The 17,500-nt window shown below is 49.1% G+C and overlaps 1 protein-coding gene across 1 annotated transcript in view; it reads left to right on the top strand.

Moving 5' to 3' along the window:
• Window positions 1-15,504: 15,504 nt before the first annotated feature.
• The window catches only part of LOC119575701 (protein enabled homolog), a 2,065-nt gene continuing 69 nt past the window's right edge, over window positions 15,505-17,500 (top strand). Inside the window, exon 1 of the mRNA XM_037923327.1 lies at window positions 15,505-17,500. This exon is cut by the window's right edge and continues 69 nt beyond it. Coding sequence (XP_037779255.1) covers window positions 15,719-17,500 — 1,782 coding nt within the window. The 5' untranslated portion in view covers window positions 15,505-15,718.

The raw sequence follows: 17,500 nt of genomic DNA, 5'->3' as shown, positions 1-17,500 counted from the left end.
TTAGTGCTTATCCATATAATATGGGCATTGCGGTCGGGTTGTGTGGCTTTCACCTGTTCTTGTTGCTGGTGGATGTTTTTGTCGGTTTTGTTCTCTGTGTTTGTCTGTTTTTTTTTTCTTTCTTTTTTTTATTGTTATTATTATTATTTTTTTTTTTTGGGGGGGGCTGTCAGATTGTCTCTCTATCTCTCTTTCTGTCTTTCCGTCTTTTTGCCTTTCATATTGTCTGTTTTCCATTCTGTCTCTCTCTTTCTCTGAGAGAGAGAAATTAAGAAAGGAAAGAAAGAAAGAAAGAAAAAAAAAAAAAAAATAAAAATATAATAAAAAAAAAAAAAAAAATAAGAAAGAGAAAAAAAGAGAGAGAAGAGAGAGAAGAGAAGACAAAATAAAATAAATATATAATATATATATATATATATATATATATATATATATATATATATATAAAGAGAGAGAGAGAGAGAGAGAGAGAGAGAGAGAGAGAGAGAGAGACGAGTACTGTATCACACGTTTACACCAGATTGTCCTCCCACACCAAGGTCTGCGAACGAGACAATGCAGACCCATCCAGGTGTCAAGGCAAGAGAGAGGAACGGGGGGGGAGGGAAGGGGAGGAGGAGGGAGGGGGAGGAGGGGGGAGAGCAAGAGAAGAAAGGGAAGATGAGAGGACGGGGAAGATGGGAAGTGGGGAAGAAAGGAGAGGATAGAAGGGGGAAAGGAGGAGGGGGAAGGAGGGGGAAGGGGGTGAGAGGGTGACAGCATCATTTGCCTCTCCGTAATAGATTACGAGATTGGTATCCCTCGGCGTGCTACACCTTTAGGTCGCTTCGCCAAGTGTCAGCGATTGGAAATTCGACCTTAAAGGAGGCGACAAGACTCATCTTTTTGCGTGTGTGTTTTCGTTAAAGTTATTTCCAAAGTTATATCATCATCTTCACTGCTCTTCATCTCTTCCCTTCGTTGTCTTTTTACATTTACTTGTCTCCGTTTTTCTTCTTCCACTTTCTTCTCAATTTTCGGTCTCTCTCACGTCCTTCTGCTTTCTTCTCCTCCATCTCCTCTTCCTTTTCTTTCTCTTCCTTCTCTTCTTGTTCCTGTTTGTCCCCCTTTCCACCTGCTTCTCCTCTCCCTCCTTATCCATTTTATCTTAACCCATCTTCTCCTCCTCCTCCTTTCTCCTCCTCCTCTCCTCCTCCTCCTCCTCCTCCTCCTCCTCTCCTCCTCCTCTTCCTCCTCCTCCTCGGCGTAAGCGAATGGTGGGAAGAAAAGGGTGAAAGGGAGGGAAAAAAAGGGAGACACTAATGGGTTAGAATTTTTGCCACTTTAGTCGCGGTGTGAAATTGCTTGCGACATGCCAGGGTTGGGGGAGGGAGGGAGGAAGGAGGGAGGAGGGGGGTGGGGAGAGGAGGGAGGAGGAAGGGGGGTTGGGGAAAAGAGGGAGGAGGGAAGGGATTGCAGGAAGGGAGGGAAGAGGGAGGGGGTTGCAGGAAGGGAGGGAGGAAGGGAGGGGGTTGCAGGAAGGGAGGAAGGAGGGAGGTGGTCGGGTGAAGGGAGGAAGGAGGGAGTTGGGGGAAGGGAGGAGGAGGAGGGGGTTGGGGGAAGGAAGGGAGAGGGTAAGGGGAGGGGAGGGAGGGTGTTTAAGGCAGGGAATGGAGGGGGTCGGGGGAAGGGGCCAAGGAGAGGGAAGGGAGTGGCCTAGAGTAGGGGGTTGGGGGGGTAGGGTAGGGGTTTATGGGAATGGAGGGAGAGGAATGGAGGAAGCGGCCTAAGGGAGGGAAGGGAGAGCTGGGGGAAGGGGAGGGAAGGGAGAGAGCTGGGGAAGGGGAGGGAAGGGAGAGAGCTGGGGGAAGGGAGAGAAGAGGACTAGAAGGGGATGGAGGGAGTTAAGGAGGTGGATAGGAGGGGGGGGGGGTATTGACGGGGATGATCGCAACGGACTTGGAAGATTTGAGCTGAAATTCGGATAAGCGGTCAGTAAGTGCAGCGTCCTCGGCCATGAGCTGTGATGGTCGTCGCTGTGGGAAACGTGTGTGCGTTTCCCATGAACACATTCGTACATGCACATGGGCATACATACGTACTTACTTATATATATGTAGATACATATACATGCATGCATACATTTATACACACACATACACACACACACGTACACACGCGTGTGCGCGCACACACACATACATATATGCATACAATATACATCCATACGAACACACATACTTACATTTACACATAGACATAGATATACATATACACATATACATACATGCACGCTTCCATGCACACATTCATGCCCCAAAACATTCATACATACACTCATGAACTTTCTCACTCTTTCACTTCTGCCTCACTTACTCACTCACCCACTCACTCTCACTCTCTCACTGACCCACCCACCCACTCATTCATTTATTCATTCGCACACACACACACACACACACATACACACAACACACACAAACACACACACACACGACACACACATATAGATATATAATAGTATATGATATAGTATGATTATAGTATATTAGATAGTATATAGATCTACATATGATATATTAAATATATATGTATGTATGTATATATGTATGGATGTATGTATGTATGTATATACACACACACAATCACTGATTTCAACCCTCACTCACTCACACGCACTCACTCACTTACTCACTCACTCACTCACTCACTCACTCACTCACTCACTCACTCACTCACGCATTGACTCACACACATACTCACTCACTCACTCACTCACTCACACTAACTCATTCACAATCATACTCATTCACTCACACTCACACATTCACACTCACTCGCACATATCACATATAGCACCATCCCCCCGCAACCCGATTCCACAAGTTCAAATTCACCTAAAATGAATTCAGAATATCTAGAGCAGGTGGGCGTGATATGGGGAGGTTGTGGGGGAATGGGGAAGGGGTGGTGGTGGTGGAGGGGGTTAGAGGGGTAGGGGGGAGGGGTAGCTCAACGGCACAGGATTACTGACCTGGAAATGTCACTGTTAGCATGACGGTCGCTGCATGACGACAGCTGTTCGGCGACATGACGTTTGTGGTCGGCGGAAGAGGGGGGGGGGGGGGTGAAGTGTGGCGTGATATATCCGCAGAGTTTGGTGAAGGGTTTGGGAGAGGATGGAGAGAAGGGAGGAGACGAAGGAGTGGAGGTAGGAGATAGGTGAAAGGAGAAGGAGAAGGAAGTGGATGGAGGAAGGAGGGGGAGGGGGATGGAGATGGAGAGAGAGGTGGAAGGAATGGGAGGAAGTAGAAGGAGCAGGAGGAGGAGGAAAGAGGGAGGATGGAGCAGGAGGAAGGAGGAGGGAGGAATTGAAGGAAGAAAGCGATAGAGAAGAATGCAAGTAATCTGAAATAAAACGAGAAAAAAATAAGAATTGGAATAGTTAAAAGTGTAGTAATCAGATAAAAATGAAGAGCCTGTGTTGGATTTATGGAAACCTCCATGAATATAAAGATATATAAATCTTTCCTAATAGAATGTACATAGCGATTTATCAGCCTTGCAGTACCCTCGTATAATAATCCGATCCTATAACTCACAAGTAAAAGAAAAAAAATAGATCTTGGACGGATGTAAATTTCACTCGCGAGAAAGCAAAAACAAAACGTTTGAATAAATATTTACACACCTTGCTCTTTCACTCTTTATCTTTTATTATTTCTCTCTCTCTCTCTCTCTCTGTCTCTTTCTCTCTCTCTCTCTTCTCCTCTCTCTCTCTCTCTCTCTCTCTCTCTCTCTCTCTCTCTCTCTCTCTCTCTCTCTCTCTCTTCTCTCCCTCTCTCTCGTCTCTCTCTCTCTCTTCTCTCCTCTCTCTCTCTCTCTCTCTCTCTTCTCTCTCTCTCTCTCCTCTCTCTCTCTCTCTCTCTCTCTCCTCCTTCCCCCTCCCCTCTCTTCCTATCTCCCCCCTCTCTCTCTCTTTCTTTCTCTTTCTCCTTCTCCTTCTCTCGCTCTCTTGCTGGCTATCTCTTTATCCATTTCTCTTGTTTTTTTTTCTTCAAGACGCCATTAAGAGTGTTGAAGATATATCACAATAACATTTCCTCTTTAAACGTCCTTTTATGCGATCATTAGCTCACCTATTGTTTATGCTAATGGCAACAAGATTAATCATCATAATTATTCCCGTTGTTTCAAGTATCATTTGAATTATGCATCCATCATTCCCTTTGCATTTTGATATGATAATGACACGAGCCTAATGATAAAATCCTCTAGAAACTACTATTCCTGCATATATATTAAGGACGTTATTGTTATGGACGATAATGAATGTTAGTTTTGGAGAGTCAAAGTTGAAAAGGATTCCGCTGTTATTAGCATATTATGAAAATCCGTTGCATTGCGGGGGTTATCATTCGTGCAATTTTGGGGGTGGGACTGCACGAGGCGAGAAGGGCGAAGGGGAAGAGGTCTAGAAGAAGAAAGAAGAGAGAAAGCTGGAGGAGGACAAGAAAGGTGGATAGAATGTGGACGGAATGAGAAGAAATGAAGTCGAAAAGGGAGGAGAAGAAGGACTAAGGAAGTTGTACGTATATTATGTTTATTTATCTGCCCCTCAGAGAAAGAGGAAGATAGAAGAAGAAGAGAAGAAGAGACTGAGAAAAAACTTACAAAAAACTACATCAAAATAACTCTCAAAAAAGAAGAAAAAAGAGAAAGAGAAAGAAAGAAAATAGAATGAAAAAACACAGCTAAAGAAAACACAAACATTACACTACATTAGAACAACTCACACAAAAAGAAAAAAAAAAGAAAATGAAAAGAAAGAAAAAAAAGGCAAACGAAAGAAAAAAAAGAGAAAATGGGAAAATAACGAAGGTAGGAGACGACCTGCAATCAGAGACACACACAAACGTCATTTTCTCTCTCGTGTTTTCCCCGCCCGCGTTAATGGCGGATCGAAAAGCGTGCATTCTGTTCCCTCGGGCTTAATTGCGGCGCCAGTGTGTGTTTCGTTTCTTTTCCTTCTTTCTTCCTTGCTTGCTTGCTTCCCTGTTTCCCTGTTTGCTTGCGTGTGCTTGGAAGAGGGGAAGGAGTGGGCAGGGAGGTAGGGGCGTAAGGAGGGAGAGGAGGAAAGGAGGGGAGGTAAGGGGAAGGCTGGGAGGATTGAGGGAAACGAGGGAGGGTATGAGAGGGGAGGGGAGAGGGAGGGTATGGGACGGGAGGGGAGGAGATGGAGGGAGGGTATGAGGGGGAAGGAGAGGGAGGGAGGAAGGGGGGAAAGAAGGTGGGAATGGAAGGGGAGGGGAGGGAATGAAAGAGTTAAAAAGGGAGTGGCAGAGGGAGGGTGGGAAGGACGGGGGGGGGGAGTGGACGGAGGGACGGAGAGAGAGAAGAGGTGGACGGGGGGAAAGGGGGAGGGGAGGAAGAGAGGAAGAGAGGGAGGGGAGAGGAGGGGAGGGGGAGGAGAAAGAGAGGGAGGGGAAAGGAGGGGAGGGGAGGGGAGTCTGCTGGGGCCGCATGCTAAGCAGAAGGCTTTAAACTGATGACTTTCAGGGGGGAGGAGGGGAGGGGGAGGAGGAGGGATACCAGATGGAAATTGGGGGTAAGACTAGTGGGATGTTTAATGAAACTAACGTGAGGCGGAATGAAAATTTGCGTTCCTGTAATGATATTTTCGTTCTCTCTTTCTCTTTCTCCTCTGTCACTCCTCTCTCTCCTCCTCTCTCTCCTCTCTCACTCCTCTCTCTCCTCTCTCACTCCTCTCTCTCCTCTCTCACTCCTCTCTCTCTCTCTCTCTCTCTCTCTCTCCTCTCTCTTCCTCTCTCTCCTCTCTCTCCTCCTCTCTCTCTCCTCTCTCTCCTCCTCCCTCCTCCACTCCCTCTCCCTCTCTCTCTCTCTCTCTCTCTCTCTCTCTCTCTCTCTCTCTCTCTCTCTCTCTCCCTCCCTCCCTCCCTCCCTCCCTCCCTCCCTCCCTCCCTCCCCTTCCCGCCCCCTCCTCCTACTTTCCCTCCCCTCCCCCTCTCGATTTTCCACCCTCCTTCCTTTCCCCCTCTCCTCTATCTCCCCCTCCCCCTCTCTAAAACTTAAAGGACTTTCTTAATCCTAAACCAGACATAATGCACCAAAAATGAATATCCATCTTCGAGAAACTTCCACCCGAAAACCCCGCGCGAACCAGCTGTGACACGAAATAAAATGGAATAAGAACAAGAAAATCAAATTATGCAAAAATTCGTAAAAAAAAAAAAAAAAAAAAAACTTAATGTACCCCCACCCCCCTTTTCTCTCTCTCTCTCTGCTAACATTCGCCGATGGATTTACTGATAAGAAATTGGGCGAATAAATTGATATCGATTATGCACGCGCGGAGAGGGAAAAGGGCGGGTGAAACGGGTCAGGGGAGATGGACGCCATTTTTGTTTTTTTTCTAACGCGGGAAATTCGAATGTAGATTTTTTTTTCTTTTTTTTAGATTCTGTTTTCTCTTTATTTTATTCTTTTTTGTGTGGGTTTATGTCCAACTCTTTTGTTTCTTATTTTTTTGTTCTTTTTTTTGATTATGTTACTTGTTAACGTTTATGATAATGATAATGATAATAATGCTGGTAGAGACAATGCCAACGAAAAATGATAAAATATTGTAGTAATGTAACGATATTATATGAAAATGAATAGAAATAATAATAATAATGATAATGATGATAATAAAAATAATGATAATACTAATGATGATAATAATAATGGTCATAGTAAAACCAATAATGCAATACTTATAATAATGATGATAATGATAGTAATAGTAATAATAACAACAATAATGATGACATCAACAACAATCTGAAAAAAGTAATGTCGGCAACAAGGTCACCGCCACCATAACCACCATCGCCACCATAACCACTGTCGCCACCATCGCCACCATAACCACTGCCGCCACCATTGCCACCATTGCCACCATAACCACCATCGCAACCATAACCACCATTGCCACCATTGCCACCATCGCCACCATAACCACTGTCGCCACCATAGCCACCATAACCACCTCGCCACCATAACCACTGTCGCCACCATAACCCATTGCCACCATAACCACTGTCGCCACCCCCACTTAAACCCCCATCGCCACCATTACCACTGTCGCCAGGTGACCATAACCACCGCCCCCATGACCCAACGCCACCAAAGCAACTGTCGACCCTCTACTGTCGCCACCAGGAACGACTGTCGACTTGTGGATGAACCAGGTGTCGCCGCATTGCCATTAAACTGTCGCCAAGGCACCATAATGGGAGCAGAACACTGCGCCACATTGGGCACATAACCAGGGCGAATAACGAGTCGGAAGTTGACAGCCAGGGAAATGCGCAATTGTTTTACAACGTTCACATAACACTGTCGTCATATTTTGTACCATCGCCACCTAACCCCTTCCCATCATTCACAATCCACCCTCCATTCATGATAAGGTAAAAACCAACCGCTCACCTCATCAGCAATGATCATCATCGTACATCTGCTGCGCGAAGCTCCTGACGACTCTTACTTTTTGTGGGGGGGAAAAGGGGTGGGGGGAGGGGGGGTGGGTCGGAGAGGCATTGAGTTGGATTGTGAGAATGGAAACGGATAGACCTGAGGAAAGGTTTATGGGAGGGGGTAAGAGGGGGAGGGGGGAAGGGAGAGAGGGGGAGGGGAAATGGGGAAGGAAGAAGAGAGGAAAATTACAAAAACATTCCCATCATATCAATTAGGGAGGTCATGATGGAGGACTAAAAAACTCCTCACATATATCGAATAAGGCAGCTGAGGCGATCTTTTTTTTTTCTCTCTTTTTTTTTGATATTGGGTTAGATGAGGGGGGCGAGGACCTGGTTTCGATGCCGAGGCACCCTTTTACGTTTTGATTGTGAGCCTCCATTTGCAACGCTTGGTTTTATCAAATCTTTATTTTCTGGGGGTGGAGGGAAGGGAAGGGTAGGGGGGAAGGGATAGGGGAGGGGAAGGGGAAGGAAGAGAGAGGGAGGGGGATGGAGGAAGAAAGGGAAGGGGGAAGGAGGAGAGGGGAGGGGGAGGGATGGAGGAAGAAAGGGAAGGGGAAGGAGGAGGAAAGGGGGGAGGGCATTTTTTTTTCTCTCTCTTTTTTTACTCTGAAATATTGGTTCCAGATGAGGCTCTAAAGGAGGGTATTTCGAGCGAGGCACATATTTTCCTTCGTCGAGGAGATTGGTTTTTTCTTTTCCCGTAATTGTGTTTTGGGGTAGTTACGAGATTCGGTACGGGAGAGGAGGGAAAAAAAAAGAGAGGAGAGAGAGAGAGAGAGGAGAGAGAGAGAGAGAGAGAGAGAGAGAGAGAGAGAGAGAGAGAGAGAGAGAGAAAGAGAGGGCAAAAGAAAGAAAAATATTTATACTTAGAAAGAGAAAGATGGGAAGAATAAGCACAGAAAAAATAGAAAATTTTCAGAGCGAAACCTCCCTCACCCCCCCCCCAAAAAAAAAATAGACAAACGATTTGACAGAGAGAGAAAGAGCGAAATGGGGGGGGGGGAATCTAGTCCTCTATTTTAATAATGATTGGTCCAAAGTTTCCGGTGCATTATGCTGTCTCGACCTCACGTCAGTAAGCATTTCCTGGGTCGTGTTTTAGAGGCCTCGGTTGTTGGGGCTGTGGCGGCTGTGTCAGGCGAAAATCCAAACGATTTTTTTTCCTTTTTTCCCGTTTTTTTTCTCTTTTCTTTTCGTTTCTTTTTGTTTTTGATAATGTGGTTGTTATTTTTTGTGGTTGTGTTTTGTATTCTCTCTCTCTCTCTCTCTCTCTCTCTCTCTCTCTCTCTCTCTCCCCTCTCTCTCTCTCTCTCTCTCTCTCTCTTCTTTGTCTCCCTCCCCTTCTCTCTCTCTCTCTCCCTCCCTTCTCTCTCTCCTCTCTCCCTCTCCTTCTCCCTCTCCCTCTCCCTCCCTCTCTCCCTCTCTCTCTCCCTCCCTCCCTCCCTCCCCCCCATCTCCTCTCCCAACCCTTCCGGCTTGCCTTCCGATCTTCCTCCAACACAGCTCACTTTTAGGGAAAAAATGAAAAAAATAGAATACTTCTCTCCCTCATCATTTGACAAGACCACCACCCATTTTGCACGATTATTTGTACATATTCCCGCCCGTTTTGAAATAGCGCTCGCCTTTTGTTTCACCTGTCGGACTGATATATAAATCCTTTATTGTTCGCCGCCTGTGTGATATCGTTGTCTTCCCCCCCCCCCCTTTTTTTTCCATTGCTAAATAACCTTCGTTCAAGCTAGTGCTAGTGTTTGAAAATGACACGGTGTTCCCGCTGGGGGAAAAATCTGCAGTCTCACATTTTTCGCTCTCTATCCATTTTTAAATTATTTGTTTACAGGCTTACACGCTAGCTTCACTCTTGCTCCCCCCCCCCCCCAGCTCTGTTCCTCCCTCCCTCCTTCCCTCTCTCTCTCCGTTCCTCCCTCCCTCCCTCCTCACTTAATCCCCTCGTTCCGTTCCTACCTCCTTCCCTCCTTCATTCCTGCTCCTCCTTCCCTCCTTCCCTCCCTCCCTCCCTTCCTCCTTCCCTCGCTCCCTCCCTCCCTCACTCCCTTCCTCCTTCCCTCTCTCCCTCCTTCCTCCTCCCTCCCCCCCCTCCCTCCTCCTCCCTCTCCCTCCTCCCCTCCTTTCCTCCCTCCCTCCCTCCCTCCTTCCCTCCTTCCCTCGCTCCCTCCCTCCTCTTTTGGCCGTCATGTTGTTTATGCAGTCTGTCAGGAGTTTTTGATGCGAAAGGTTCTGTTTATCCCTTGCGTTCTCATTTATTTTCTCTTTTGTAGCTTTTGCATAGTTTCACTGTCGATCGCTTGCTTCTTTTGTTTCTCTCGCTTTTTCTATCAGTCTCTGTTTTATTTGTTCTCTCTCTCTGTTTCTCTCTCTCTCTCTCTCTCTCCTCTCTCTCTCTCTCTCTCTCTCTCTCTCTCTCTCTCTCTCTCTCTCTCTCTCTCTCTCTCTCTCTCTCTCTCTCTCTCTCTCTCTCTCTCTCTCTCTCTCTCTCTCTCTCTCTCTCTCTCTCTCTCTCTCTCCTCTCACTCTTTCTTTCCTCTTCCTCTCTTTCCTCTTCGTCTCTTTCCTCTCTCTCTCTTTCCTCTCTCTCTCTTTCCTCTCTCTTTCTTTCCTCTCTCTCTCTCTCTCTCTCTCTCTCTCTCTCTCTCTCTCTCTCTCCTCAAAAATATAGCCCTTATTTGTAATATCGGAAATTTCCTTAAACTTTTTTATCTACTGCTCTCTTCACCCTTATTGTGGATTCGCCCCGCTCGCCTTCCTCCTAAAGTGTAGAGGCCAGAGAAGAATACATCACAGCTACCCCTTCTAAACACACACATACACACACGCGCACACACACACGCACACACGTACGCTCTCACTCACAAGTACACACATACGTGTACACTCTCCACATTCCCATACACACATACATACACCCCTTCCACAATCTTCTCTCCTCATTTATCTCCCTACACACACACCACCACCACTACCACCACCACCAACACCACCACCACCATCGCACCACCACCACCATCGCACCACCTCCACATCCCCTCACCCCCACCCATCCCCCACACACTCCTGATTCTCACAACCCCCTCCTCATCCATCCCCCACACACCTACCTCCCATAACCCCCCTTCCACCCCCCCAAACCCCCCTTCCACCACCCCCCCCTTGGACCACCTCCCCCAGGGGACTCTGGTCATCGCTGACCGTTCAAGTGAGATCCTTTAGGCCGAAGTGACGCTCGCTTTGTCCTTTGGTGATGGAATGGTTGCGGGTTATGGTGGCTATGGCTGGTATGGTGGGTAGGTTGCGTGGGGGGGGGGGGAAGGCGACGGAAGATGCGTGGTTGGGGTATGGTTGTATGGTTCAGGGCTGTTTTTTTTTTTTAGGGATCGTGTGGTGGTTCCTGGTGATTGCAGATGGGGTAGGGTTGTTAATTGAAGGAAACGATTTTTTTTCTGGTTGTGTGGTTGAAGAATGAGATTGGTGGTTGTGGATTTGAGGGGTTTGGTTGGTTGTGATTGTGAATTGGTTATTCGGTGCAGATTTGGGGAGGTTGTGGCTGCGGTTATTAATGATTGTCAATTAGTTATTTTACGATTTGTGGTTAAGTTGTGGTCGTAAGGATGTTATTGGGGATATTGTTTGGTATTTTTTGCTGGTTGTGGTTGTAAAATGGATGTGTTGTGGTAGAGTTTGGGACTTAACTGTTATTTGGGTTATTGTTGTGTTGCTAGTGATTGTGGCTGACACATGGTTGTTTCTTTCGGGCTTGGTTATTGCGTCATTTGGCAGATGTGTGGATTATATTTTGGTGTAATAGATTGCTGCTATTGACACTCACTAATGCAATAATTCACCGCAATCCTTGTATGGTTGTTAAGGTTTTATCGTGATCGATGACGGATTGAAGGCTGTGCAATGATTTCAAATTTCTGCTCGGTAATTGATGGCACAGTGGGAGATAAATTGCCATAGAGTGGTTACGTGCGATGGAGGCTGGCGGTGATTTCACAAAAGCGGTTGCATGGCGTCAGAGGAAACAGCGGGAATTGATGTATTTAGCAAATTAGTGACTGTCGTGTTGGTAATGGACTTTGTAATTTGAAAGTCATGCATAGGGACTGCCATGGAAGGTGAGGTAATGCAGCGGAAGTGGGTAGTCATTGTCATGCAAGGCGTAATGATTTGTCGTCGTGAATGTGTCATGTTTTGAATCGTGTCGCTCGTCGTCATGCCGTAATAACAGGGAAAGAAAGACTTAAAGACCACTGAAGTAACGGGTGTCGGGAGGGAAAGAGCTAATCTGTCTCTCGCTCTTTCAGAAATGCCTTTTGCTCGAGATATATTAAAAACCCCAAAGACTTAAGCTCTTATGATACTCAGATAACTCGCTCACACGCCCCTCCTCTTGCCCTCCTCTCACGCCCTTCCTCCCTTCCTCCCTCCTCTCTCCCACCTCCCACCTCTCTTTCCCATTCCTTCCTCCCTCCCTCCTCCCATCCCCTCCCTCCTCTCTTTCTCCTCCCTCCCCCACTCCCTTGCACCTCCTCCTCCTCTCCCCTCCCTCCCACGCCCCTGAGGGACCGCGCTCAAACAAACTGCTTTCATTAGTTTTGAAAGTTTAAACGAGTGATGTTGCTTTACATCTCATGGTGACCGTAATACTTGGGTGCGAGACACGTTGCCTGGAGATGACCGATGTTCTGAGATGCTGCTTTCTTTCTCTGTTTTTTTTTCCTCTTTTTTTCGTTTCCTTTTTTCTTTTTCTTTGTTTTGATTTTTTTTCATCTCCGGTGTTTCCACTTGGTCTTCCTTTGCTTACTGGTTCTCATCTCTTTCCTTCTGTTTTGTTCTCCTCTCTACTTTTCTTTGTTTCTCTTTCTCGCTATCATTCTCTTCCTTTCTCTCTCTCTACCCCATTTCCTCTGTCCTGTTTCCCGCTCTCCTGCTTCCCCTTGTTGTTCTTCCGTTCCTCCTTTCCTCCTCTCCTCTTCACTTCCTACTCTCCTCTCTTCCCCTCCTCTCCTGCCTCCCCTTCTCCCCTCCTCTCCTCCTCCCTCCCCTTCCCATAATCCTCCCCTCCTCACCTTCCCTTCCCCCTTCTCCCTCTCTCCTCTCCTCTCCTCTCTTTCTCCACGCATTCTTACACTATTACACGCGACCTTCAAGCTTGTAAGCATCCACAAACGACACAGATTATACTCATCATCCTTATCCCAGTGCCAGCATCCCTTCTCCCGGAGGTCATGGCCGGGGAAACTCGCGAAAGGGGATTTATGATTTAGTTACGGCACGCGATTATCATTTTGGTATGCATTTGTGCGTTAATTTGTCTCTCCTTGCTTTCCCCTTGGTGGCTGTGTATGGTTTGTCGGTGGCATGTGCACGTGAGAGTGGGATGTGCGTTTTTTTTGTTTGATTGTTTGATTCGGGTACTGTCTTACTGCCCTCTCTCTCACTCTCTCTCTCTCTCTCTCTCTCTCTCTCTCTCTCTCTCTCTCTCTCTCTCTCTCTCTCTCTCTCTCTCTCTCTCCTCTCTCTTCCTCTCCTACTTCCCAATCTCCTTACCTTCTCCTTTCGCCATTCTTTTTCCTCCTCCTTTTCCTCCCGTTACCTTCTCATATCTTCATCTCCCGCTTTCCTCCTCCTCCTGCGCCTTCTCCTCCACCTGCGCCTTCTCCTCCCCCGCCTCCTCTCCACTCCCTTCCTCTCCGCTCCTCCTCTCCCCCAATACCTCCTCCCCTCCTCCCCTTCCTCCTCCTATCCCCACTACCTCCTCCCCCTCCCCCCTTCCTCCTCCTAATCCACATGCTTTGGCGCGGGCAGCCTTCACGCTCGGCGCACAAGAAGAAAAGGAGGGAAAAAAACACACACACACAAAAAAGGAACACAGAAAATGGACCTGGCTAACCCTTTCGCTCTCTCTGCGGACCGGATACGCGGAGATCCGGCGGACCGATGTAGAAGATCGCTTGGGGAGGGGGAGAGGGGGTACAGGGAGGTTTGGGGAGGGGGAGAGGGGGGTACAGGGAGGTTTGGGGAGGGGAGGGGTACAGGGAGGTTTGGGGAGGGGGAAGGGGTAGAGGGAGGTATAGGGAGGGGGAAGGGGTAAAGGGAGGTATAGGGAGGGGGAAGGGGTACAGGGGGTATGGAGAGGGGGAGGGAGAAGAGGATAAAGAAGGAAGAAGGGGAGGGGTTGAGAAAAGGGAAGGAGGATGAAGATGAAGAGAAGAGGTGAAAAAGATGGCGGAGGAGCGATAGGGGGAGAGAGAGGATTAAGAAGGAGAGGAGAGGAAAAGACGATAAAGGAGGAGGAAGGGCGGATGGGGAGAGGGGGGGAAGGAAGAAGGTGAAGAAAGAGAAAAGGGGGAGGGGAGGGGGAGGGGGAGGCAAGTAGGTGATACAGTCACGCTAGAAAGAAGACGAATAAAGGAGAGAGAAAAAAAGAGAAAAAGAGAAAGGGAGAATAGGGGTTATCCCATGATTGTTTTCTCAGGGTTATTGCATATTTGGTTCACTGTGTGCGCGCGCGCGTGCGTGTGTGTGTGTGTGTGTGTGTGTGTGTGTGTGTGTGTGTGTGTGTGTGTGTGTGTGTGTGTGTGTGTGTGTGTGTGTATGTGTGTGTGTGTGTGTGTGTGTATGTGTGTGTTTGTGTGTGTGTGTGTGTGTATGTGTGTGTTTGTGTGTTTGTGTTGTCATGTGTACCAGCGGATATGTGTTTTCATGTGAACCAGTGAACATATAAGTGTTCACATGTGCGCGTTCATGTTTACCAGAGCATGTGTGTGCTCGTGTGCACCAGTGCATTTGTTTGTGTGCTGAAAGCTTCTCAGAATAGCAAAGAGACAGACGCTTAAGTGTATCTGGCATTTCTTCCGTGATAAACACTTAGTATAGGATTGTTATTATCAACAACATTATGGTTGTTATTGTTATTATTATTTTTATAATTGATCCGTTATTTTTTATTTTGGTTATTATTATTATCATTGTTATTATTATAATTGTTATTTCATTACTAATAATGTCGTTATTGTAAACATTCATGTTATTGTCATTATTTCCATTATTATTACTATTATTATTATCATCATGATTATTATCATTATTATTATTATTATTATTATTGTTGTTGTTGTTACTACTACTATTACTACTACTACTACTACTACTACTACTACTACTACTACTACTACTACTACTACTGTTATTATTATTGTTATCATCATCATCATCATCATCATCATCATCATCATCATCATTATCATCATCATCATTTTTACTGTTATTATCATCAGTCATCACATCATCATGTTTGTCATTATGATTAACATCGCTTTCTTTCTAGTGATAGTAAATTAACATGATCCTTTCCAACCATAATCACCACATATCAACATCCCCATCCTCATCCTCCCCTTCTTTCTCCATTCCTCTCCCTCATCCTTCTCCATCCCTCTCCCTCATCCTTCTCCACCCCTCTCCCTCATCTTTCTCCATCCCTCTCCCTCATCTTTCTCCATCCCTCTCCACCCTTCTCCATCATCACTCTCCCTCATCCTTCTCCATCATTCTCCCTCATCCTTCTCCATCCCTCTTCCTCATCCCTCTCCCTCACACATACATACCTCAATGCGAAAGCACTGTCAGCCGAGCCAACCTTCCTCTCACAACGTCAGGAGGAGTATCAGGTGCGTGGTATCTGTCAGCCGAGTAAATGGAGCACCTGTGGTCGAGGCGGCGCTAATGAAGCTAATATTAGTTAAATCCACGTTAAGGGACATGTGCACACACTTGTCGGCTCGGTGGCTGTGCTGACGGTCATATTGAGCGACTCTGGGGATGCTGTTGCTGTCGGGGCGGTGGTGGTGGTGGGGGTGGGGGTGGGGGGGTCGTCTTTGTTGCTGTTGGGATATTGGGAAGGATGTTGTTATTGTTATCATCATTGGTATTTTATTGTTGCTTTGTTGTTGTTTTTGTTATGTGTAGTATTAGTGGTGGTAGTTGTGATGGTATTATTATTATTATTATTATTGATACTGTTCTTCCTTATTTTGTAAGTAAGCATTCGTTTAGCCATTCCCAGTATTCGTAACGTGCTGTCCTTTCCCCCAGGAGGAGCGTGACGCCCCCGGGCCCCCGGAGCATGGCACCGGCATCGTGGTGGCGCCGCCGGTAAGAGGATCATGATGAACGCCATGACGGAGCCGCGCAGGATCTCGCGCGTGGGGCTCCTGGATCCCCCGCCGGACGAGGGGCCGCGCTCCCTGGACGCCGCCCTCCTGCTGCGGAACCTCCCGCCCTCGCCCACCCTCAAGCGCCACTCGGGCGGCTTCGACAATGTGGGCTTCGACCTGGAATCCTTTGGCGAGGCCACGAGGCCCGGGAGCCGCCGCCCCTTCGTCAGCGTCCACGTGAGGACGCTCCCGCCGGAGGAGCACGTGCGCTCCACCCTCAGCCGGCAGCCCAAATCCCTGCCGCCCACGCCCATCCTCAACGGTCTCGGAGGGCGGAGGGCGGCCTCGTCGTCGCCCTTCCTGCAGCAGAATGGGCTGGGCGGCCAGTGGCGGCACCACACGGGCAGCGTCAGGGTCATCCACATACACGACGACGACGACGACGAGGCGCCCGCCCGCGTCTCCGATTCCTCCTCCAGCGGCGACGAAGGCAACCTGCCGAAGAGCACGGCCAGGGGAGGAGGAAGAGGGCACGCAGGAGAGGAGAGAGGAAGAGTGGGTGATGGAGTGGGAGTGAAAGATGGAGCTAGAGAAGGCGCCCCGCAGGGAGGAGGAGGAGGAGGAGGAACAGGAACAGGAACAGGGAGCGAGAAAGCCGTGGACTCCGTTGGGCGGGGAGGAGAAGGAGGGGGAGGAGGAGGGGAAGAAGAGGAGAGAAGAGAGAGAGTAGTAGAATCTGTGAAAGTGGAATTAGATACAGTGGGATCTGGTGCCTCGCCCTGCGGCACCCCACAGAAAACGGCGCTGAGTCCCGCACAGAAAACGGTGTCGGGGTGGGAGGTGTGCGGGCCTGCGGTCAGCGCGGACGTCAGTATGCGAGAAACCATGGTGGAGGCGGGAGGAGCCATGCGGCCCTCCGCTGCCAACAGTGTATCTGTAGCGGCACATACGCGGGTGCCAATGAGTGCCAGAGTGTCACGAGTTCCTCTACTCAGCGGTGTTGCGTCTGCCACGATGAGCAGCAGCAGCAACAACAATAGTAATAGTGTTACGAGTGTCGTGTTGTGCGGGCCGCCCGCGACCACCACCACGGCGGTGGCGGCGCCCACCGTCAGTGCGCTAACCAAGGTGTCCAGTGTCAGGATTGTTCCCACACCAACGCCCACGCCCACGCCCAGCATCATCAGCGGGCACGAAGCGAACCCTCAGCAGCAGCAGGCGCATCAAGGGGGCTCCAGCAGAGCCAGCGGGCCCTCGGCAGCCCCCAGGCCCGCTCCGAGGCCTCCCAAACCCAGTCCCCCGAGGCCTACGGGCGAAGGGGCAGGGGAGCACCAGCGCTTGGAGGCGGTGGGGGAGGCTCAGCAGCAGCCGCAGCAGGCTGAATCACAGCAGCAGGCTCAGGAGGCGCGGAGGAGCGAGCGGGAGCGCCGTCGTGAGCGGCGGCGAGAGCGTCGGGAGCGTCGCGCCCATCGGTCTGGCGTGGCCGCGCCCCCGCCGCCCCAGCCTGGCCAGACAGACGTCGGAGGAGGAGGCGGAGGCATCGGGGGGGACACGACGTCGCCTCCCGCCGCCGTCCACGATGCACACCTGCCCGACCTCCTGCACTCACACGTGCCGCCCCCGTACTCCACGCTGCCCTCGGGTGTGCGGCCGCCCATGGGGGGCCTGCTGGGTCCTCCTCCTCCGCCAGGCCCTCCACTGGGCCCGCCCCCGCCGCCCCCGCCTCCCATGCCCCTCCACGTGCCCCCTCCCCCGCCCCCGGGACCTCCCATAGGGCCTGCCTTCCCGGGC

The sequence above is a fragment of the Penaeus monodon genome, chromosome 7, assembly GCF_015228065.2.
Source record: "Penaeus monodon isolate SGIC_2016 chromosome 7, NSTDA_Pmon_1, whole genome shotgun sequence".
Lineage (NCBI taxonomy): Eukaryota > Metazoa > Arthropoda > Malacostraca > Decapoda > Penaeidae > Penaeus > Penaeus monodon.
The sequence above is the reverse complement of the archived record's forward strand: the minus strand, read 5'-3'. Positions and strand labels throughout refer to the sequence as shown.